At 46.1% G+C, this 24,493-nt stretch overlaps 2 protein-coding genes across 2 annotated transcripts in view; both read left to right on the plus strand.

Moving 5' to 3' along the window:
- LOC107391799 (sarcoplasmic reticulum histidine-rich calcium-binding protein) overlaps positions 1 to 17,403 on the plus strand; it is a 20,428-nt gene extending 3,025 nt beyond the window's left edge. Inside the window, exons 2-6 of the mRNA XM_015969239.3 lie at positions 9,626 to 9,690; positions 15,790 to 15,858; positions 16,598 to 16,649; positions 16,955 to 16,991; positions 17,072 to 17,403. Coding sequence (XP_015824725.3) covers positions 9,626 to 9,690; positions 15,790 to 15,858; positions 16,598 to 16,649; positions 16,955 to 16,991; positions 17,072 to 17,111 — 263 coding nt within the window. The 3' untranslated portion in view covers positions 17,112 to 17,403. The remainder of the gene's footprint in view (positions 1 to 9,625; positions 9,691 to 15,789; positions 15,859 to 16,597; positions 16,650 to 16,954; positions 16,992 to 17,071) is intronic.
- A 5,785-nt stretch (positions 17,404 to 23,188) lies between these two features.
- abcc1 (ATP binding cassette subfamily C member 1 (ABCC1 blood group)) overlaps positions 23,189 to 24,493 on the plus strand; it is a 60,258-nt gene continuing 58,953 nt past the window's right edge. Inside the window, exon 1 of the mRNA XM_054741934.2 lies at positions 23,189 to 23,450. Within this exon, the coding sequence (XP_054597909.2) occupies positions 23,403 to 23,450 (48 nt within the window). The 5' untranslated portion in view covers positions 23,189 to 23,402. The remainder of the gene's footprint in view (positions 23,451 to 24,493) is intronic.

A 24,493-nucleotide genomic window follows, 5' to 3' on the forward strand; every position in this document is an offset into this window, starting at 1 on the left:
AATTCAAGGGGCAAAGTCCGCTTGCCGAACATGAAGCCAACACAGAAATTACTAAAACTGCAGTTCCTCCCTCATCCACAAAGGGAAAGGATCCAGAAAGGAGCAAATTTCCCATTGATTCCCGTTTTACAAATGCCAGCAGCAGCTTGAAACAAAAGCCCTAAATGTGTAACCTGAGAGTCAGAGTTGTTACAATAGTTCAAGTTTATCGTCCTCACAACATTGAGGGGGTTGGATTTTTTCATAACTCATCCATTTAGATGTAATTAAAGCTTGAAATTATGAACACCCGGGGGTTTGTCCATATGATAGACAAGTAGCATATAAGTCATCAGTGCTAGCACTAACAGCCTCCTCTCCTGCTCCAGGCATGGCCTCAGCCTCACATTAAAAGCATCACAGCCTAGTAGGCATTGCAGAGTCACTCAACCGTGGTTTTCCAAACCGCCAACCTCCATCAGCTTTGGTTTGCTCAGTTAGCTCGTAGCTACATCGGCTCGGACGTTGTTGGGCGTCAATCATCTGCCCTTGTTGGGCGTCAATCATCTGCCCTCACCCTCACAGCCCAGCTCTCAATTCCATTTTTTTTATTTTCCGAGAGTGATGGGACCTAATCACTGGACTTCACTTCAGCTCTTCAGACACCTACGGGTGACAGTGCAGCGTGCTCGTCCATTACATAAACAGTCAACGATTTCAGGACCATGAAATGTGATTCATAAACTTCTAAAGCTAAACTGACTATATTGTAAACTAATATTCTATTTCTCATTTATCCATCCATCCATTGTCTTCCACTTATCTGGGCTCAGTTCGCAAGGGCCTAAACAGAGAGGCCCAGCCTTCTCTCTCCCCAGTCACTTAGGCCAGCCCCTCAGAGAAAACCCTATGGTGTTCCCAAGCCAGACGAGAAACATAGTCCCTCTGTCATGTCCTGGGTCTTCCTTTGGGTCTTCTGTCAATTGGATTTGCCTGAAAAGCCTCACCAGGGAGGCATCCTAACCAGATACCTGAGCCACCTCAAGTGGCTCCTCTTGATTTGGAGGATCAGTAGTCCAAGCCCCTACCTGATGACTGAGCTTCTCACCCTATATCTCTAAGGGAGAGCCAGACACTAGTTCTTTCTGTCACTACCCAAAGATTGTGACCATAGATGAGAGTTGAAATGTAGATTGACCAGTACATTGAGAACCTCGCCTTCTGGCTCAGCTCTCTCTTCAAATTCAATTCAAATTCAAAATACTTTATTAATCCCAGAGGGAAATTAGAGTTTCAGTACACACAATTCTGAGATCAGACATACATACATAGGCATAGACACATTAAAAGAATTGGTGACTGTGGTCATTCGCAACCCGAGTCGTGCTACCCTAATAGAGATAAGAGGGTTATATGAGGATTGGTTCAGGTGGAGGGGGAAAAAATGCACTTCAGAGTTACCCTCCAAAGGGAGGGCAGCTTTGCTATGCAAAAAACACCTCAGACAGAAATGCAACAGACTTCAGACATCACACAACATAAGTGTCCACTAGGTGGGGAGGTAGGGTTGGGGACTCTCCAAACATCAGTGCATGCAGCCACGATAAGCAGTACTCGTCACCTCCGTTTGGACAGGGGAAGGGGGTAGTTTGGTTAGAGAGCACAGTGACTCCTGGAAACGATTCAGTGGCCTTCACCGGTCGCAGTCCCGCCCAGGCTTGGATAGGGAGACAGAGTTACCAGGGCGACGGCAGCATTCCACATTTCTTCTGAGGGGGAATACTCTCTTCAGCCTCACAGGCTCAAGGGCACCAGATTCAGTTAAGAACTTGTTTTGGGGCCAGACAGAGATAATTTCCACTCTGTCTTAAAGTTCTGTTGATCTCCAACCCCTCTAGATCCAAAAATGGCGTAGATTAATCTATCCCAATCCGTCCTGATCCGTCACCCCTATCCTTGATGGCATCAACCTTCTGTGCCAGAGTCTGAATCACAGCCAAAGTTCCAAACTGACGACTCATCTCGACAATTACATGAGTTTGTGCATTCACAGCGCGGTGTAATCCATCCCTGAGCTCCAGAATTGAGCCAATATTCCTCGACAGCTCATTAATTTTCCGGTAAACCAGGTAACCACTCAGGCCAAACAGCACGAAACCTGACACCAACACCACGAATATCCAGACGTCTTCAAAATCCTCTACAGACAGTTGAGAGAGGCAGATCAGGTTCCACTGTTCCCAGGAATCCATGATATGCCCAGCTGGCTCTGTCCCAGAGGGGCAACCGGGAGCCCCTTCTCCCATTCTCATCACTGAAAAAATTGTGTCAATGGCGTTGAGAGACCAACTAACCAGGTCCATTTTGATAATTTCCAGTTTCCAGAAAAAGATGTAGAAGCACCGCACACCCAAAGACAGACAAAGAGCCTTAGGATAAGATAGGGAGGGGAGGAGGAAAAAAAGCATCTGAACTCTTCAAGAGCTGGAAGAAGATTCTCCCTTCACTATGACAGACCAGTACAATGCCTACATCACTGTAGATGCAGCACCAATCCGTTTAGCAATCTCCTGCTCCATCTTTCCATCATTCATGAACAAGAACACCCAGAGATACTTAAACTCTTCCGCTTGAGGCAGGACTTCGTCCCTGACCCGGAGAAGGTATTTTACCCTTTTCCAACTCAAGATCATGGTCTAGGATTTAGAGGAGCTAATTCTGATTCCAAACTACTCCACTGAAAGCTGGAGATCACAGTCGCATGAAGCTAAAAGGACCACATCATCTGCAAATAAACAAAAAGGGGTTGGACTTTCTACCACTCTGGAGTTGGACCTTGGGCCATGGGCCATGTTCCGTGCATCCATTGTCAAGGCGGCCAACCGGGAGTGCAGTTGTAGGGTCATTGGTGCCTGTCGTGGTGGCAACCCCTGAACCCTCTGGTGGACACTGGCGGTTAGGGATGTTGTCAAGCTGAAAAAAGAGTCCTTCTGGGTCTTTTTGGCTTGTGGGACTCCAAAGGCAGCCTACACATAATGACAGTCAAAGCAGAATGCGGCTCGGGTGGTCATGGAGGCAAAAACCCGGCCGTGGGAAGAGTTCGACTTCTTTACAGCTCCAAGGAGATGCTGTTACCTTATCCGGCATCTCAGGAGGGGAAAGTAGTGCTCTATCAATACTGTTTACATAGAGGAATGTGGTTTTCATTCTGGTTGTGGAGCGCTGAACCAGCTCTATACCCTTAAGGGATCCTGGAGGGTGCAAGTGAGTTTGCCCAACCAATCTACATGTTTTTTGTGGATTTGAAAAGGACATTCAACTCACTCCCTCCATCGGGGGAGCCTGTGGACGGTACTCCAGGAGTTTGTGGTACCAGGCTCTCTGATACAGGCTGTTAGGTACCTGTATGACCGGTGCCAGAGCTTGGTACACATAGCTGGCAGTAAGTTGGGCTTGTTTCTTGTGAAAGTTATACTCTGCCAAAGCTGCCCTTTGTCACTGATTCTGTTCATAAGGTTAGGTTACGCTTATAACCACTGTTCCCTGAGGGAGAGGAACGAGGTACAACTAAGGTACTATGGGACATCACGCCTTCGTGTGGCCTGCCTGAAGACACAATTAATCACGCCTGTAAGGCAAATGAAAGTGACGCTGCGTGGAGGCCCTGCCCTCCACTTATAACCATCATTACTCAGTTCGATAGCCGCTCTTCACCAAGCTGGGCTGTGAAATGGGGCAGCCCTGCATTGTACCTTGTTCCTCTCCTTCAGGGAACAGTGGTTATATGCATAACCTAACGTTCCTTTTCAGTCAATTCACTCGGTACAATGAGGGTACTATGGGACTTATCGAAACGCCCCAAGAGCAGCTATCAAACCTGGCCTGAGATTGCAACCTAAGATGGCAAGTCAGATCCAGCGGAAAGAACTGCATGGGCCACCGAAGGGGCCAAAACACCCAATCGGTAAAACCTCACAAAGGTGTGGGGTGTAGCCCAGCTTGCATCTGAGCAAATGTCACCGACTGAAACACCCTTTAACAGTGCCCAAGAAGCAGCCACACCTCTAGCAGAGTGTACCCTGACCCCTAGGGGAAGCCGGGAGCCAGTGACGCTGTAACACAGGGAAATGGCCTCCACAATATAATGAGAAAGTCTTTACTTTGACAAAGCTTTACCCGTGGAGGGTTTGGCAAAACACACAAACAGTTGGCCTGTTTTTTTGATACCCCGAGTGCGATACAGGTAGACCTTTAAAGTGGAGAATGACAAGCCCTTCTCCAGCAGATCCTGTAGAAATGACAGAATGTCCACAATGGAGCTCTGTGAGGGAACTACTGACCTGCTTAGACACCACACTTCAAAAGCCTTCCACTTACAGGCATATAAACCCCTAGTGGAGCATTCTCTTGAGCTCTGAATAGCATTCACCACAGCCGGGGGAAGACCTTTAGCTGACAGGTTGGACCTTTCAGTAGGTAGGCCTGCAGCTTCCACAGATGTGGGCGAGGGTGCAGCACTTCCCCTTGAGCCTGTAACAGAAGGTCCTGTCTGATGGGGAGCTTCCATGGGGGCTGTCATCAGATTGATGATCTCCGGGTACTAGGACTTTGTGGGCCACTGAGGGGCCACCAAAATCAGAGACGTGCTCGACTTGCACTCTCTCCAGTACTACCGGGATAAGTTCCACTGGCGGAAAAGCATAGAGGAGAATGTTGGGTCAAGGGTGCGCCAGAGCATCTGATCCCATTGGTGTGTGTTTGCGCTTGACGCAAACAGATCCACTACTGCCCTGCCTAACCTCAGCCAATTCTGGGATACCACTTCGGGGTGGAACGTCTATTCCTTTGACAGAGGTCCGCCCCTGGAGAGCAAGTCCACACTGTGGTTGAGGTACCCGGGGACATAAGCTGCTCTGAGAGACAGGAGATTCAGATAGCACCAGTGCAGCAATGTGTGGGTCAAATTCAGTAGAGGAAGGGAGTGTGTTCCTCCCTGTCTGTTTACATATGACACCACAGTTGTGTAGTCTGTGCGCACCAGTACATGTTGTCCTCTCAGGTGGTGACTGAAGTGTTTCAGGGCCAGAAACACGGTTAACAGTTCCAGAAAGTTGATATGGAACCTTGACTGGGTCGAGGACCATACCCCCCTCACCGCTAAACCTCACCGCTAAACCCCCACACAGAGCCCCTCCCAGCTTCTGAGGGAATCCTGGTAGAACAGCCCTGGTTCTCTCCATGGGAGGAGAGCTACCATGCAGGCTCTGGTGACCGTCAACCTCCGGCGGAGATGACGTGAAGGATGGAGATGGTGAGAGCGGACCCAATACTGGAAATGTCGCATTTTTAACAGTCCGAGAGGCATCACAGCTATGGAGGAAGCCATCATCCCCAGCAGCTGTAGAGCTGTGTGGAGTGTCAGTCTGGCTCCCAGCTGAAAGCGCGCTAAACAACTGCGTAGCGTGGCTATTCGCTGGTCCGAAAGATGCGCTCTGCTTGACCAAGAGCAAATTTCCAGCCCGAGGAAGGAGAAACTCTGACTCGGAACTAGAGAATTCTTTCTGTAGTTCACGGAAAACCCCAGGTGTTGAACGTGGGAAAGTACCCATACAGTGTGAGCTTCTGCCTGTGTTCAGGAACTCGCTACTAGAGCCTAGTTGTCTAGGTAATCGAGGATCCGGATGCCCTCCTCCCTGAGGGGGGCTAGTGTGGCTTCCACACATTTTGAAAAGGTGCGGGGAGCTAGAGCTAACCCAAAAGGCAGAACCATGTACTCGTAGGCCTTCCCTTCGTAGCCAAAGCGCAGGAACCGCCTGTGATCAGGATGGATTCCCACATGGAAATTAGCATCTGTGAGATTGATCGTAGAAAACCAATCTCCGGAACTGACTGTATCCAGTAGCTGTTTAAGTGTTAGCATTTTGAACATGTACGTGCGCAGATACTTGTTTAACACACGCAGATCCAAAATAGGGCGAAGTCCCGTCCTCGAGTAAGTCTTGACCGTCGGGGCAAATGTCCAAAATGTCTCCGTCATCCTCTGCCAGAGGAGGAAACTGAGAAGCCTCTAGGTCTGGTCCAGTTAAATTGTCCGCCATCTCCATCTGATCTGCCCAGCTAGTAGCAGGAACTTCGATCACTAGGCTGTCCACGTCAGAGCCGGGCAAAGCCGGGGCTGAACGGGAAAGCATGGGGTCCTTCTGCGAAACTGCAGCGTCTCCCAGGAGACGTTGTAGGAGTTTCACATACTGTTCGAGCACGGGACAGCGGAGTCGGTGACAGAACTCCCATGCCTCCGGGTCCACAAGCACTCTCCTGGCGTGGAGAATTCCCAGTCAAAGCTTCGAGTAGGTCCTTCTCGTGAAGAGAGAATCCACAGGCCAGAGGACAGGGGCGCGAAGGGGCTTTTGTGAAGCGACGTCCGACACGGTGCTCATTGAGAGACACACAGCGGAGCAAAAGCAGAGAAGCTGAAGAGCCAAAAAAAAATTGCGCTTGGTGGGCGGGAATGCCAGCCAGAAGGCAGTAGAGTCCAGTCAGCGAGCAGTTAAGCTATCTTTCAATATCGCAGCAAGTTGTCAGATGAGTTCTCAGCGAGGTGAAGAGCGTAAGAACTGAGTAATGACAGTGACGCGGGTGCTTATAAGTGGAGGGCAGGGCCTCCTTGCAGCATCACTTTCATTTGCCTTACAGGTGGGATTAAATGTGTCTTCAGCCAGGCCACACGAGGGCGTGATGTCCCATAGTGCATTAGTTGTACCGAGTGGATCGACTGAAAGGGAACTTTTAAGGACAGGATTTCTAGGTAAAGCCAAGGTGTTGAGAGGATCTGTTTTGGTGACCTAACCCAGCAAACATTCGGACGTTTAATCAAAGTTGAAAAGATGTTGGGCCAACACGTCCCATCATGGTTGAAAAATAGTTCTAAAATGAAAGTTGAACTGACGTCTTTTCTGGACTTGAATTACACGTCTTTCGGCACATCTCGTTTGGAAGTTTAATGACCGTCAGTATACATCTCATCTGCACTGTAAAATAAAATGTAGTTTTTACATTTAATAATAATTATAATAAATAGAATATTTCCTGTGTCCATCCTTGCTTTACCAATTGACTTATCCCAGCCTGGACTCAAACCCACGTCCTCTAGATGTCACGTTTTGGAGGGATGGTTAGAACCCCAAAATGCAGAACCCAGGATGACACGAGGCAGGAGTAGATATATAAAGAAAAACTCTTTTATTTTTAGGATGAACAAAATTAAATCCAAAAAAGGCAGGGAGCCAAAATCCAAAAATCCAGAACATGAGAACAAAGTCCACTTAGAGCACAAACTGGGGACGGGACAGGAAGCTCACCCAGAGCACCAAAACAACACTGACAAACAACATTGGACCGACAAGAACAATGAGACAAGGAGAGGGCTTTATACACTGGGGCTGGAGTGATAGGAGACGAGAAGCAGGTGTGTGGGGAACTGGCACAGGTGAAAGCAATAATGAGGAGAGGAGCAGAGGAGGGCACCAGACCTGACTGGGAAGGACACACACATACACTGAGCTGGGGAAGGACACGCACACACACATATACAAACACATACCGAGCTGGGGAAGGACACGCACACACATATACACACACACCGAGCTGGGGAAGGACACACACACACACACACACACACACACACACACACACACACACACACACACACACACACACACACACACACACCGAGCTGGGGACAAAAACGGCTGGAGCTATAAGGATACAGAATGTGAAGGAACACCTGGAGGGGCTGGGGATGACTGAACACAGGACCTGGGAGGAATGATCTAAAGGGCCACAACAGAAGACACATGAAGAACACAAAGAGACACATAATTAGACGCAGACAACGGACACATGAGGGCGCTATGAGATACAAAAGGAGAACCTGGAGTGGGAACTGGAGGGGCTGGGGACAAAGGGACACAGAACATGACACTAGAATGTAAGTCAGGTGACTAACCGGTTGAGCTATCCCATTGATTTTAATGAGGAGACAATTGTCACTATTTAAGTGGTAGATTTCCACTTACAACTGATTCATGATATGATATGTGTTGAACTATACGTAACTAATTGTCAACGTAACAATTATACATGTAACTATAAATCTGAGTGGATTTTTAGGAAATGTTATGTTAATTTTTTTTTTTGGATGCTATGTTGCACTACACGTAACTAATTGTCAACATAACAATTATACATATAACTGTAGACATGTACAAATGTATTTGGAATGGATTTTTAAGACATGTTCTTTTATATTTTTTTTACAAATTCGAGCTGTCCTACCGCAACCATTTTTTGACGTGGACACCATGTCGGTGTCGGACCAATGTTTGTTAGGAAGGATCAAGTCTCTGCTTTTTGCAGATGATGTGGTCATATTGACTTGATCAGATCGTGATCTCAAACTTTCGTGGGAGCGATTCGTAGCTGAGTGTGAAGTGGCTGAGACGAGAATCAGCTCCCCTAAATCTATGGTCTTGAATCAGAAAATGGTAGACTGCCTTATCCAGGTCAGGTACAAGGCCCTTCCTCAGGCGGAGAAGTCTAAGTATATCAGGGTCTTGTTCAAAAGTGAGGGAAAGATGGAGTTTGAGATCGATAAGCAGATTGGTGCTGCATCTGCTGTATGCAGGCGTTGTACCAGTCTGTCATGGTGAAGAGAGAGCTGAGCCAGAAGGCAAAGCTCTCAATTTACCATTCCATCTAAGTTCCAACCTTCATCTCTGGTCACAACTTTGGATAGTGATGGAAAGAACGAGACAGCAGATACAAGAGGCCATAATAAATTCTTTCCTCAGGGTGTCTGGGCTTTCCCTTAGAGAGGGATGAGAAGCTTGGCCATCAGGCAGGGGCTCATAGGTTTGGAAAACTTCCACGACCAAGCTCAGCTGGCACTCCAGCACCCAAAACATTGCTAAGCTGAGTCTAATTCTGTCATGCTTTGAGCTTGAGATTGTTTTCCACACCTTCAACTCCTAGTGCTTAGACCACTGCAACTTACTTTTCACTTGTCTGAGCAAAACCTCCCTGAACTGTTTACGGGTGGTTCAGGATGCCTGTGCTAGGCTTCTGACAAAATAATCATAATATGTATATAACCACCCCCTCATGGTCTCCTCCTTCAGTTTGATGGCCTATGTTATCCACCAGTGAGTCCAGTTCCCTCCATGACTAGCTCCAGCAACCTTAAAGCCACTGACAGCAGCAGCAACCGCAACAATTGAAGAATTTAATAAGGCTCAGTGTTCCCCACTGATATGGGAAGTGGCCAAAGCTCTGCCAGAGATGGGAAGAGAAGATAATTTTTACAGGTTCTTCCACCAGGCGTTTTTCAGTGGACCCTGGCTACTCGTTTGTGTCTGCTATTTCTATGTAGCATCACCCAAAGCTAGTTTAACTCCTCTGAGTCAACACACGTCCTAAACAGCTGATAATTAACAAACAAATTCAGCCGTAGAAGCAGCATCTCGGCATTTAGACAGAAATAAATTACTGGTAGGTAAGCGAGGCATGCAGTCACATTATCTCTTGTCTTACTTAAGTGGATACATTTTAATTTTACCCTAAATAATATATTTATTCATAATCTGTGCAGATGATGATGATGAGGATGGTGCTTATCACAAAGGATCTCTTTGTACTTTCTGTGAATTCTGTGAGGTAAGTAGCAACCTCTGTCCTTCTCTCACTCCTTCGTCCCTCTCTCTTTCATGTCCCCCACTCCTGTAAAGTCTATTCTATTTTATAGTCTGAAATTATTGCTGCTCTTCATGATAACCTTCACTTTCTCTTAGAATCTGACTTTGATCTTCTCATTCTTCCAGTTTCTGCTCCTATGAGTAAAGGTTATCTATTCAGCAAGAATTCATTTTTCAGTGATAGAATTTTTACTTCAGTACAAGTTTTCTCACAGAAATCATATTTTGGCTTTCTTTATTTTCTGCCTGCCTTGTTAAGCGACCTTTCAGGGTCTGAGAAGCTGTTTTTACAAAACAATGCCATCAATTTGTCGCAACGCCGGGGCGGTATCAGGAAGCCTCAGGTCATTTATAGGTGGTCAGACCGTGGTGGTAACGTGGCGCAATCATTGTCCTTTTTAAGAAGATTAGGCAATGGTGGAATAAAGGGGGTACGGGGCGCTCTCTGTGCCGTTTATCTTGGGCATAACTTGCTTTCTATTGCTATTGAAGCCGCGATAGTTAAATTTTTTTAACAAGCCTCTCCTAAAGGTGTCTGTCCCCCATCAGTACCCATGCATTCTCTGGTGATCTGAGCTCCAGCTCTAATGGAGAGAAGGTACTGCAGCTGATTGTGTTGAAAAAGCAAAACTTATTGCCAGTGTTTACCTTTATTTGGCGGCGCGGCGCGGCAGTAGCACGCAGCGGCCACTCCGGAGCCAAATGGTGCCTACGTTTTTGTGTATCATGGTTTTTTATCTTATCTTATCTTTCTTATTTTTTACTATGGATATCGTCGGAACTGGTGCCTGTACATACAGCAGCCAGACACTTTGCTACCTTCAAAACCCGGACAACGATATCCAAGAGGAGCTGCGGGAAACGCTACGAGAACTCGGCTTGCTCCGCGCACCAGGCCTCCGCGCACTCGATGCCTCATCGCTGCCTGATGCTGGCGTCCGGAGGAGGGGACATCGGAAGCGATGCGCGAGGAAGCGTAAGCGCGGCAAGCGGGCGGGAATCTGTCACAGGCTAAAAACAAACCCTAGCCGGCCGGCTCTCCCGTCCATCATCTTGTCCAACGTCTGCTCCCTGGATAATAAACTGGACTACATCCGACTCCAGCAGGCTACGCAGCGTGAGGCCAGAGACTGCTGTGTCTATATTTTCACGGAGACATGGCTCAGCGACAGAGTACCGGACGCCGCTATTCAGCTGGACGGGATGGCCTCGTTTCGAGCCGACAGAAACGTAGCTCTGTGCGGCAAGACTCGCAGTGGCGGCCTGTGTGTTTACGTCAACGAGAAATGGTGCAAGAACGCTCTGCTAGCTTCTCGCTATTGCTCACCGCTGGTGGAGTTTGTGACTGTCAGATGCAGACCATTTTATTTACCACGGGAATTCACCACTGTTTTCATTATCGGAGTGTACATTCCACCTGGCGCTAATACTAAGGAAGCGTTAGGAGAACTGTACACAAACATCAGCGAACTGCAAAACACACACCCAGATGGACTGTTCATTGTTGCTGGAGATTTCAACCATGCAAATCTCAAATCAGTGCTTCCTAGATTCCATCAGTATGTGGACTTTGCAACGAGAGGGGTAAACATGCTGGATTTGGTTTACACAAACATCCCCGGCACATATCGGGCAGAGCCCCGCCCCCACCTTGGCTACTCAGACCACATCTCTGTCATGCTAATTCCAGCATACAGACCACTCGTCAAGCGAGCAAAACCGGTTCTGAGGCAGGCGAAAACCTGGCCGGCAGGAGCCACCTCTGCTCTTCAAGACTGTTTTGAGTGCACTGACTGGAACATGTTTAGGGAGGCTGCAACTTACAGCGACTCTACTGACTTGGAGGAGTACACGTCATCGGTGTCGAGCTACATCAGCAAATGCATCGATGACGTCTCTGTCTCCAAGACCATCATCTCACGACCCAACCAGAAACCGTGGATTACTGCGGAAGTGCGCACACTTTTGAGAACCAGAGACTCTGCCTTCAAAGCGGGAGATAAGGTGGCGCTTAGCAGAGCTAGAACTGAACTATCTCAGGCCATTAGAGAGGCGAAGCGCGCACACGCCCAGAGGATCCACAAGCACTTCATGGACAGCGGCGACACACGGCGAATGTGGCAGGGCCTACAAGCCATCACCAACTACAGGACGACAACACCTGCCTGTGATGGTGACGGCTCCCTCCCTGATGCGCTGAACAACTTCTACGCTCGGTTCGACAGGCAGAACGACGTGGCAGCAAGGAAGTCAATCCCTCCTCCGGACGACCAGGTGTTGTGTCTCACTACAGCAGAGGTGAGGAAAACTCTACGCAGAGTCAATCCACGTAAAGCTGCTGGTCCAGACAACATCCCGGGCAGAGTGCTAAAGGAATGTGCTGAACAGCTGGCGGATGTTCTCACCGACATCTTCATCATCTCTCTGAGCAGTGCCGTTGTTCCCACGTGCTTTAAGGCCACCACCATCGTCCCAGTGCCCAAGAAATCTTCTGTGTCCTGTCTCAACGACTACCGTCCTGTTGCACTTACACCCACCATCATGAAGTGCTTCGAGCGGCTAGTCATGACACACATCAAGACCCTGTTGCCCCCCTCACTGGACCCACTGCAATTTGCATACCGCCATAACCGCTCAACAGATGACGCCATTTCCACTGCACTCCATCTTGCCCTCACACACCTGGACAAGAAGGACACACATGTTCGAATGCTGTACATAGATTTCAGCTCAGCATTCAACACGATCATCCCCCAGCAACTGATCGGAAAACTGAGCATGTTGGGCCTGAACACCTCCCTCTGCAACTGGATCCTGGACTTTCTGACTGGAAGGCCTCAGTCAGTACGGATCGGGAACTGCACCTCCAGCACCACCACACTAAGCACGGGGGCCCCACAAGGCTGTGTGCTCAGTCCTCTGCTGTTCACACTGCTGACTCATGACTGTGTAGCAACACACAGATCAAATTACATCATTAAGTTCGCTGATGACACAACCTTGGTGGGTCTCATCAGCAAGAACGACGAGTCAGCATACAGAGATGAAGTGCAGAGGTTAACAAACTGGTGTAAGGTCAACAACCTGTCTCTGAATGTTGACAAGACAAAAGAGATGGTTGTTGACTTCAGGAGGATACGGAGTGACCACTCACCACTGAGCATCAACGGCTCCTCTGTGGAGATCGTCAACAACATCAAATTCCTGGGAGTTCACCTGGACAAAGACCTCACCTGGTCCCTCAACACCAGCTTCCTGTACAAGAAATCCCAACAGCGTCTCTTCTTTCTGAGAAGACTGAGAAAGGCCCAGCTTCCACCAACGATGCTAACCACCTTCTACAGAGGAACTATTGAGAGCATCCTGAGCTGCTGTATCACTGCCTGGTTTGGGAACTGTGCAATCTCTGACCGCAAAACCCTACAGCGGATAGTGAAAACAGCAGAGAAGATCATAGGAGTCTCTCTCCCCTCAATCAAGGACATCTACACCACACGCTGCATCCGCAAAGCCACCAGCATTGTGGCTGACTGGTCACACCCCTCTCACACACTCTTCACACTCCTGCCATCTGGAAGAAGGTACCGAAGCATTCGAGCACTCACATCCAGACTGTGCAACAGCTTCTTCCCACATGCCATTCGTCTCCTCAACGAAAAGGGACTGGACTGATAAACACATGCATGCACACACACTCACACACACACACGCACGCACACAAACACGCGAACACACTCATGTTCTGTCCTTAATTAGATAGTTTGTTTTTCTTATATTTTTTTCATGTTGTAAATTTATGTTGCATGTAGCACCTTGGTCCTGGAGGAACGTTGTTTCGCCTCACTGTATACAAACCGTATACGGCTGAAGTGACAATAAAGTTGATTGATTGATTGATTGATTGATTGATTGATTGATTGAGTGATTGATTGATTGATTGATATTTTCGGTCAAGTTGGCGGCTGGAGCTCGGCATTAACACCCTACATCATCATGACACCTGTTGCAACAAGGCGCAATCGCCATTTATCAGACAGACAATTACTGCAATATCACTGCTAAGCGAGGCAGAATGAATGCCGCAAAACTCTTTCATTGCCATACTAACATGGCGCATTTATAAGGCACACCTTTGTAGTACGCCGATTTGCCGGCACAGCGTGTCTTGTAAAAAGGTCTAGAGACACGTGATTAAAATGATAAATGGCCTGTATTTGATATAACGCCTTTGAGAGTCCTGGAACCCCCTAAGGCACTTTACAACACAATCAGTCATTCACCCATTCACACACACATTCCCACCCTGGTCGGGATTAGCTACGATGTAGCCACAGCTGCCCTGGGGCGCACTGACATAAGCAAGGCTACCAAACACTGGCACCACCGGTCCCTCCAACCACCACCAGCAGACAAGGTGGGTTAAGTGTCTTGCCCAAGTGCTGCTGGCGCTGATGGGGGCTATTTTCACCTCCTAATATGGTCAAAGAAGTTTAAGACTTACTGAAAGTTACATAAGCTGGGCTGAACAACAGGATGTCAGGCTGCACGTACGCAGCAGCTGGGCTGATAAACAGGATGTCAGTTCGCACGTACACAGCAGCTGGGCTGATAAACAAGATGTTGAGCACGTACGCTCCTACACAAGGACACAGCGACAGACTGAGTGAGACTCGAACCTGCAACCTTCCGATTACGGGTCGAGCACTCCTGTGCCACCGTCGCCCCAATTAGGATTACCATTCTAATGGGCCATAGAGACTGTAATGGGTTACTGGTGGTGACCTCAGTACATTTATACTGTAGCTTTAAAGGGGACATGTTATGCAAAACTCACCTTTTACATCATTTTGTGCTGCTAAGTGGGTCTCTACTGCATCTGTTAACCCTCCAAACATGAAAAAAAAATCCATCTATTTTCTGTCAGTGTTTGTTTTTTGGAAATATGTACGTGAAACAAGTCATTACAAAAAAAATTCCCATTTGTGATGTCACAAATGGGGAAATTAGAAAAGAGCCACCTCTCACATTTAAAAGAGAGCTGCTGCTGGGGGAGCTGTGGCTCTACTCCGAGCCCCTCCCTAATATCTCTGATTCTCAGCTTATAGGGAACCTAGTCACTTCCACGTCATGGGTCTCCGGAAGAACGAAAGAATGCAAGTCAACGGGACAAAAAACGCTGTTTTCTAATCTGCTTTGCCTTACGCCCAGGATCGCACATATGTTTTACTGCTATTTAAACAAAAAGCAATGATGGGTGTTTTGACCACGCCAGTCACGAACTTTGAGATGTATTATCTTGTAAAAGTTTTTAATTAGCATGACTACAAACTAGAAATCGGCACACTGCATATGTGATGTCACCACATAATCTCCTCCCCCCAGCGTAGCTGCTACTTACCACATGACCAGATCTATGGTGGTTCGTTCCTCCTGTGGGAAGTTTGCTGAACTTACAGCCCTTTCCTTCAGTTTTCTCCGTGTCTGGTTCGATGACGTCACTTTCGTGAAGCGCATTTGTAGTCCTGGACATATTTTCACACAAAACCTAAAATATTGTTCCCCCTGTTTGAAAAGAAGTGCTTTCTTGGTATCAAAATGCGTCTTTAAAATTCACTGACATCAAATGTGAAATCCATGGCACAAAACAAGCGGAATTATAAAATAGCGTCTTTAACCCCGTTAACTTGCGTTCATTTTTTCGTTCTTCTTGGGACCCAAGGTGCGGAAGTGACTTAGGCTCCCTATAGCAGCCTGATTGGGGGTCGGGTGGGCCGGGCTAGCTCCAGCTCATTCTGGAAGGTACTGAAACTGTCAAGAATTAAATTGCTGAAGTTGCTTTATGTGGGAGCAATTTAGAGCAAGGAAGTTCATGAATGTGTTCTGAATCAACAAAAGAACTATTTTAACTGAAGAAAAAAGTTATAATATGTCCCCTTTAACATATATGTCTTGTTCTTTTACTTAATATTCCATAATAATTTCTACATCATTTTGTCACAACTTACACTTATAAACACCGTGCTCACATGTGACTGTTTCTTACCTTTGTGCTTTCTTCCAGCACTGTGACAACTGTGATAAATGTCCTTGTGCAGAGGGAGATAAGTCTGAACACTGTGATGACTGCAAGGTGAGAAGATACATGTAGAACATCTGGTCAGTCTGTGCACCATTTAGTGGCAGGAAAAACCTGAGTCCAAACTGACATGCTTCCACACAGGGCACTCAACATGTGAACAAATGACCAGTGATTAGAGAAGACACTCAAGCATTATTTCTTTTTCTTTTTTCCTTTATTTGCACAACAGCAAAAACATGGTAAATAGCCTGTATTTCTATAGCACCTTCTAAAAACCCCCCAAGGCGCTTTACAACACAATCCACCCATTTACACACACACATTCATACGTGGGTGGGAAGGATCTATGCAGCCACAGCTGCCCTGGGGCTCACTGACAGAGGTGAGGCCTGCCATACACTGGTGCCACCGGTCCCTCTGACCACCACCAGCAGGTAAGGCAGGTTAAGTTTCTTGCCCAAGGACACAAAAGCAGCATTCCCTGGTTGGAGACAAGATCGAACCTGCAACCTTCTGATTACTGGAAAACCTGCTCTACTTCCTGAGCTACTGCTGTCCCTGTAAAAGATACAATAAACATTATAAAACAATATTTGAACAATAATAATCACATTATCCAGGTCAGTATTTGAACTGTTGTCCAAATGTTACTGGATAATTGTTGCCTCATTAATGTTTAATTGGTTATTAGGCTGAATAAAGATGTTTTCACCCATCATCCATCAACTCATTCATGCATCCTTTCGTCCATCCAGATGTAATAAATGAATGTGTCTCTTTTTTGTTACAGATGTGTAGTTTCTGCCATGTTTGTCCTGTATGTGAAACGGTTTGCAAACCTGGTGAGTTTATTTGGAGGCTTCTGTTGATCATTTTACTCATCAAATCATCAAATTTTCTCTAAAATGTTTGGAACATAGAATCAAAGTGAGGGTATAGGAACAACAAACCACTCCTGAGAGTTAAAGATGAAGCAGCAAAATTGGGTGTTTGTCCATGAAAAAACAGGATGGGTGTATATAATGATGTTGTAGCACCACCAAAACGTCATTAAGTTAAATACATTGTCAGAAAGAGTTTTTCTGTGTGATCACAACTGTTACCGTCCTGAGAGGTCGTCACCTCACTCTTTGTTTTATCGCTGCAGGAGGGTTTATCGATGAAGTGACTGGATCCATCTACAAGTGAGTCTTTTTGTGCTCATCTGTTTCCAGCTAAGGACTTAACCAATGATGTCTGTAAACTCTGATCTCTCCACCCACAGGACTGTGGCTGACGTCTTTGATGATGATGATGACAACTGAAGCTGCCACCATGTGGCCCAACTGCTCTGTCTTACACTTCTGATTATTGTTATCTTTAACACATTTGCTCAAGAATAACAAAACAAGATTGTTCAGAGATGCTTGAATATTTTTCTGTACTGCTGTTATCTGAAAAGTTACATGTTTAAGGAAACTATAATCAAAGCTATTCTGGTTTGTGTAAAATTTTAAAAGAAGGGATATTTTCAGTGATCAATGCTTTGGTTCTGTAAACAGTCAGAATGCTGGAGGAATTGTTATCAAAGACAATAAAAATGATAACTTAAATATCTGACTGGGCTTTCAGAAAACATGCTTCACCTAATCAAACCCTCAGTAAATTCTTACCATGAACCTATGACTATTTACTGTCAAATGTTGATAAAAACAACTATAGAACAAGCAGTGGCGGTGTTACCATTAGGCATAGGTCTGCGGCCGCCTGGGGCCCCCAACATAAGGGGGCCCCCTCGCCCTGACCACCAGCACCCCTCTGTTAATGCCGCAATGGACTTTTCCTTTAAGACGCCGATGCAAAAACAGGAAACGATTGGCAGTCATTCCACCCCAATCCAGTTGGTGGCAGTAATGCACCAAATTGTTGTTTGCCAAGTGCCACAAGACCACATTTAAGAAGAAGAAGAGAAAGCAGAAGAAGAAGAAGAAGAGAGGGAGGAGCGTTTTTAACAAACTCAAAGCGGTAGTCAAAACATTAAGCATGAAATGGAGTTATCCTAGTGGCTCCAATAAGAGAAAGCAGCAGCATGCTTCAAAAAAGCTTTTATTTTCACTTCCGAAAGTGACGTAGTTTTTCTATGTAAACATCAAAAGGAAGCAGAAAGGAAAGACAATGTAAAATGTTTAAAGGGAGGAAAACATAGACCAAAATGGAAAATAGAAGAAAAGAAAGGCAAAAGCACAGGAGCACTGACAGGAAGAAAAAAGCAGAGCAAAGATTGAAGGCGCTCAAAGGGAAAGAGACAGAAAAAAAGAGGTCTAATAAAGAGTGAAAATAACTCGTGTCAGAAGAGGGAAGAGTTTTGCAAATCCAGTTAAAGATAAGATTGTCGAAAATTTAGTGTAAGGGGCCCCATGTCTGTGTTCGCCGTGGGCCCCAAATTGCTAAATCCGCCACTGAGAACAAGGTCTAGAGCTAAGGCTTTGTGCCTCTGGTAGGGTCACCCACGGCAAGCAGGTCCTAGGTGAGGGATCAGACAAAGTGCAGCCCAAAGGCCCCTAATGACAACAAATATCAGTAGAAACTGTGTTCCCTCGCTTGGACACGGGTCACCGGAGCCCCCCTCTGGAGCCAGGCCTGAAGCTGGGCTGGGCTTTTACCCATGGTGCCCATAATATATACTGTCACACGTAATCCTACATTAGAACAATGTTACTGCAAAAAATTATATCGCATTTTATTACAGTACCACTCGTCCTCTGTGGTGAAATATCCATCCACCCATTAGGATTATTTACATAATTACATCACATTTATCCCTGCCCCCATCTTCCCCAAGAAGTATCCATCCATCCATCCATCCATTTTCATCCGCTCATCCGGAGTCGGGTCGTGGGGGCAGTAGCCTAAGGCGAGAGGCCCAGACTTCCCTCTCCCCAGCCACTTGGGCCAGCTCCTCCGGGGGAATCCCAAGGCGTTCCCTGGCCAGGTGAGAGACATAGTCCCTCCACCGTGTCCTGGGTCTACCTTTAGGTCTCCTCCCGGTTGGACGTGCCCGGAAAACCTCACCAGGGAGGCGTCGAGCAGGCATCCTGACCAGATGTCCGAGCCACCTCAACTGGCTCCTCTCGCTGTGGAGGAGCAGTGGGTCCTGGGACGTAATTTTGGGGGGGGACGGGTGGGACATGTCCCCCCCACTTTTTCAAAAGGCAGTTTTGGTCCCCTGCAGTTTTTTCCGTCCAAAATCAATGTTACGCTCCATTAAATGGATTTGTTTGAGCACTAGGACCGAAACGGAAACCGGTTTACTATTAGACCCGCCCAAAAGCTAATCTATTGGCTCTGCTGATACTTGCTAACGTATTATTGGCTGTTGCTGCTGTCACTCAAGTTGTAAACAGTCAGAACGTGCTCACGTTGTTTTGCTAGTTTGGAGCCGCTAGGGAACACCGGTACTGAGTCACATCGTCAACTAGACGCTGTGTAATATCAGAGCTCAGCTCAGCTTCCATTACATAACATTTGAATAAGTGTTCATCTGTGAGTCTTTGGTAGTTAGGCACAGCCAGGAGGCAGCATGTCAAGAAAATGAAAAGTGGATATAAGAGACGTCTTTCAAAGTCAAAACGTAAGTTGGACATGTGACAGACCTGCATTAAGCTCAGACTCACCTCCTCCTTCACACACATACTCAAAACTAACTTTTACAAACTCATCTCCTCCACATAACTGACTCCTCAGACACAATTTATTCGTATTATTATAATAATTATTTTTTTTATTATTACTATTATCATCATAATTATTATTACTAGTAGTAGTAGTAGTGTAACTTCAAAACTTTTATCATTTAACTTTATTGTAAACTTATCTATTGCAATGTATATTTTCACATTAAAAAGCTCTGAAAAATGAACAGTATCATCATCGTTAACAGATTTTTTTTAAGCTTAATGTCAAAGATGTACACTTTTCATTAGATTTATCTTATTTTTTCCATTTATTTTTTGTGTGTTGAAATGCAACAACTGTTTAAACACTTTTAAGGGAAAAAACATATTTAATATGTTTTTATACACTCAAATGTTAGGGTGATGATCATGTGTAAAACATTAGTTCAGCATGTCCTCTAACACAGCAAATGAACAAACGGCCAGATCTCAGGAGGGACCGTTTATGTATAAATAATTTTTATACTTTTGACTAGGTCTGGGAAAGTAACAAATTTTGCTGGACGATATTTTGTCCAACAAATTGTTGATGATAAACGATATCATTGTCAACATTATCTAGACCAAAATAACCACTAATATAATGTTAATATATCATAATAATGCAAGTACACCCTTTAAAATGCAACAAATAAACCTTCATTTAACATTGAAATGTCCAGAACCAGAACTTCTAAATGAATAAAAATAACAAACAAAAATTGAATAAAAAAGGAATCTCACTCCCTGTTAGAAAATGTTGCACCAAAAACAATAAAAAAGACCCAAAACAATAAATACAATGGCCTATCCATTGTCAACAGCCAAAACTGCACTTCAATAATGATAATAAATAAAAATAATAATAGAGTTGTACATTTTTTAACTTTGATATATATATATATATATATATATATATATATATAGAGAGAGAGAGAGAGAGAGAGAGAGAGAGAGAGAGAGAGAGAGAGAGAGAGAGAGAGAGAGAGAGAGGATGGAAAAATTATTGAGATGGGCACGTGACGTGTCAAGGGGTCTTTACATAACACCCCCCACCCCAAATCCGCACAAGCCTGCTGTGTCCCCCCCACTTCTGAAATCAAAATTTCGTCCCTGAGTGAGTCTACTCCAAGCCCCTCCCGGATGACCGAGCTTCTCACCCTATCTCTAAGGGAGAGCCCAGCCACTCTGCGGAGAAAACTCATTTCGGCTGCTTGTATCTGCAATCTCGTTCTTTCGGTCACTACCCAAAGCTCATGACCATAGGTGAGGGTAGGAACGTAGATCGACCGGTAAATCGAGAGCTTCGCCTTCTGACTCAGCTCTCTCTTCACCACGACAGACCGGTACAACGCCTGCATCACTGCAGATGCAGCACCAATCTGCCTATCGATCTCACGCTCCAGCTTTCCCTCACTTGTGAACAAGACCCCAAGATACTTAAACTCCTCCACTTGGGGCAGGACCTTATCCCTGACCCGGAGAAGACATTCTACCCTTTTCCAAATCAAGACCATGGTCTCAGATTTAGAGGAGATGATTCTCATCCCAGCTGCTTCACACTTGGCTGCGAACCGCTCCAGCGAAAGCTGAAGATCACGTTCTGATGAAGCCAACAGGACCACATCATCTGCAAAAAGCAGAGACCTGATCCTCAGGCCACCAAAACGGATGCCCTCCACACCTTGGCTGTGCCTAGAAATCCTTTCAATAAAGGTTATCAACAGAATCGGTGACAAAGGGCAGCCTTGGCGGAGTCCAACTCTCACTGGGAACGAGCCCGACTTACTGCCGGCAATGCGGGGGTACTCCGGGAGTATGGGGGTACCAGGCCCTCTGAGGAGTGAGCACCACCTCACCCCTGCCACGTGGACCTCAAGGGATAAACCATCAATCCTGCTCAACGGTCAACTTTCCTCACGGGTCACGCATGAAGACAGTGGGAGGGTTAAGGATACTCCTATCGACACCTCCGGTGTCAGATAGGCATGACCTGCATGAAGAGAGTTAACTTTTGGTCATTTAATGAAACCCAGGCCTTGAGCTTCGCTACACTGTTGTTGTTTTTGTGAGACTGCTGTCAGATCTCTTTACTACTCGGCGTCACTTCTCCAGAGGTTTGTCATGTCCAACAACAAAGTAGGATGTGGGTGTTCCTCTCCTGGTTTTCACAATAAAACGAAAGTAATGCACAAATAAAGTTTGTTGTGGTTTTCAAGTTAAGATATTTCAGCCACATCCTTCTGGGTTCCTCATCTCTGGGGAGGTGGTGAAAACTGTACCAACGCTCGCAGCCACACACTCTCTCACTCCGGAGGTAAATGTTCTAAATGTTGCTCTTGTAGCTACACATATTATTTTCTCTGATTGTTAGTACAAGCACAAAAAACGCAACATCTTCCCGAGCCGACTGAGTACACTTTTGTGTGTGTGTGTGTGTGGGGGGGGGGGGGGGGGGGGGTAAATATTGTTTTAATCCTTTTCAAATGTTCAAAAAAACTGTTACTAGCAATGAAGCCTCACAATAAAAACCTATGGTTATGCACCACTTCCGATATCTCACAGGATGTTGCTTGCATCAGTTTCTCCATTAGACAACTCAAAAATAAGGTGGATAGGACTCCAAAGCTAAATACAGTACAATCATTCACACTCTGACGGTGATGTACAGTGTAGCCATTGCTGCCACGGTGAGCCTGCCATACGCAGGTCCTACCAGTCCCTCCAACCAACACCAGCAGACAAGCAGGATGAAGTTTCTTGTCCAAAACTGACAGACATGAAAGGAGCCTGTGTTCAAACCTGCAGCCAACTGACTACAGGCCCACTGACCAAGTCCTCCAAACACACCCACATCACCCCGCTTCTCCTCCAGCTTCACTGGCTGCCAGTCAACTTCAGGGTTCATTTCAAGATCCTGGTTCTGGTCTATAGGGCCTTACATGGACAAGCACCATCTTACATTGGTGATCTTCTTAGTCCCTACACCCCCAGCAGGTCCCTGAGGTCCAGTGATCAAAGCCTACTGGTTGTGCAGCACCAGACTAAAGACCAAAGGTGACAGATCATCTGCTGCTGTGGCCCACAGACTCTGGACCTCTTTCCCCCTGAGCCTGAGATCAGTGGACTCAGTGGTCTCCTTTAAGAAGCAGCTGAAGACTCACTTGTTCAGGCTTTGGTGTGACCTTCATCACCCTCTCCCTATTCTGCTCTTATTCCACCTTTCCTGGGATCCATTGATTTCCCTCTTTCCTGTTCATTTTCTCTTTCCCTTTCCTTACGTTATTATTATTTATTTTTTAAACACAATTATTTTTCATTAAAAAACTTATTTTTCTTCATTTTTTAAATGTTTTTTACACTTTATTTATTTTTGTTTGTTTGTTTATGTGAAGCGCCTCGTGATTTTTATCTCGAGAGGTGCTGTATAAAAGTTCAGCAGTTGTCATCCTAGAGAAGTTACTGGTGCAGGTTCCCCAGTAAAATGTGCAGATTTACATGCTTCTTTTATCCAACACTGAATGAACAAAACCTTTAGACATCGTCTCCTGTGTCATACTGAGACTGGGGGGCTGGTGCCTATCTCCAGCAGTCAACAGGCAAGCAGTCGGGTAATGACAGTATTTCCTAATCTAATTATGAGAATCTATGATGTATTAGATGATAGTATTTCATAATTTAAGACTTAACGGGTCTTCCATAGTAAAAAGAGGAGTTAAATAAATAAAGACTGTCCAGGCCCAGGCCTGCGCACCGCTCCGGTAGGTGGCAGCACACATCAGTACCCAATGTTGAGATCTTTTCAGAGGAAGAATGAAACTTCCGCTTTACATTCAGGTTACAAAACCCAAAAGCTGAGCTCAGAAAAAACTCCAGACCGCGAGGAAGTGAAGGTAGCGGCCGATGGGGATTGAAAAATTATGCAGTCCGGACGGTTCCGATCCGTTCTGGGTGAGTAGTTCTGCGTGACAACGGTGCTTTTGTCTTCGCGGAGCGGTGTGTAGTTGTTAGCTAGCCGGTGTGCCGCTGTTAGCGCCCTGCGAGCCTCGGCTTCCTGCCTGACCACACTCTAAACACCTGCCGATCACATTTAGCAGACCACTTGGTGTTTGTTCCACAACACAAACCGTGACGTTCAGGCGATGTTTCTAAGCTGACGTCACTGTGAGGAGGAAACGGGTGAGGGAGCTTTACAGAAAGAGACGAAATAAGTCTGGGTTGACTGATACTTTGTGGTGGGCTTCATCCTAAGTGCAGATGACCCCCAACTCCCTTCCCCGAGGGCCGCTGACCTAGAAGCTGTTGGGTTTTCTATTGACATTCATGATTATTTTAACCAGGACCAGCACTCTGAGCCCATAGCAACATAACTAAAGGGATGAGCCATTAATAACCCAGCATGTCCTCCAGCAATCTTACCTGTGGGTGCGTGTGCGGCAGGCAGAGGCGCAGTTTCGTTGTGTGCTTTGTGGTGCCTCAGTTGTCAGACTCGGAGTTTGTATTTCTCTACTCAAGGACCAGTTCTGTAAAACCTTAAATCTCATTGTCTTTGGCTCTCTGATCTGCTTTTAAAATCCCTGATTATCCTTTTTGGTCCATGACCTAACAGGGCCAAGAGCTCCAGGAAGCATTGGGAGAGGTTTAAAGGTTATTTGAAAAATTACCCCTAACTAGGATGTATAGCTTTTCCATGTGGCATGGAGCCGTAACGCACAGAGAGTAGATACATCTGTCTGTGCCCCTGGTCACATCACAGTAGCACTTCCAGCACTAAAACATGGAGGATATCATGTTGTAATTACATCAATAAGCCTCAGTGAAAGGATCCAGGTAACTGTTGTTATTATTAGTTAGCATGCCAGTGCACATGCACAGAGGGCTGGGCAATAAATCGAAAATCTATAGTTATTGAAATTTCTGACTCTTATTGAGATCATTTTTCCCATGTCATTTAATTTGGTAATTAAAAAAATGAAAGGTGTGTGTAGGTTGGC

Source organism: Nothobranchius furzeri, chromosome 18 (assembly GCF_043380555.1).
Source record: "Nothobranchius furzeri strain GRZ-AD chromosome 18, NfurGRZ-RIMD1, whole genome shotgun sequence".
Taxonomy (NCBI): domain Eukaryota; kingdom Metazoa; phylum Chordata; class Actinopteri; order Cyprinodontiformes; family Nothobranchiidae; genus Nothobranchius; species Nothobranchius furzeri.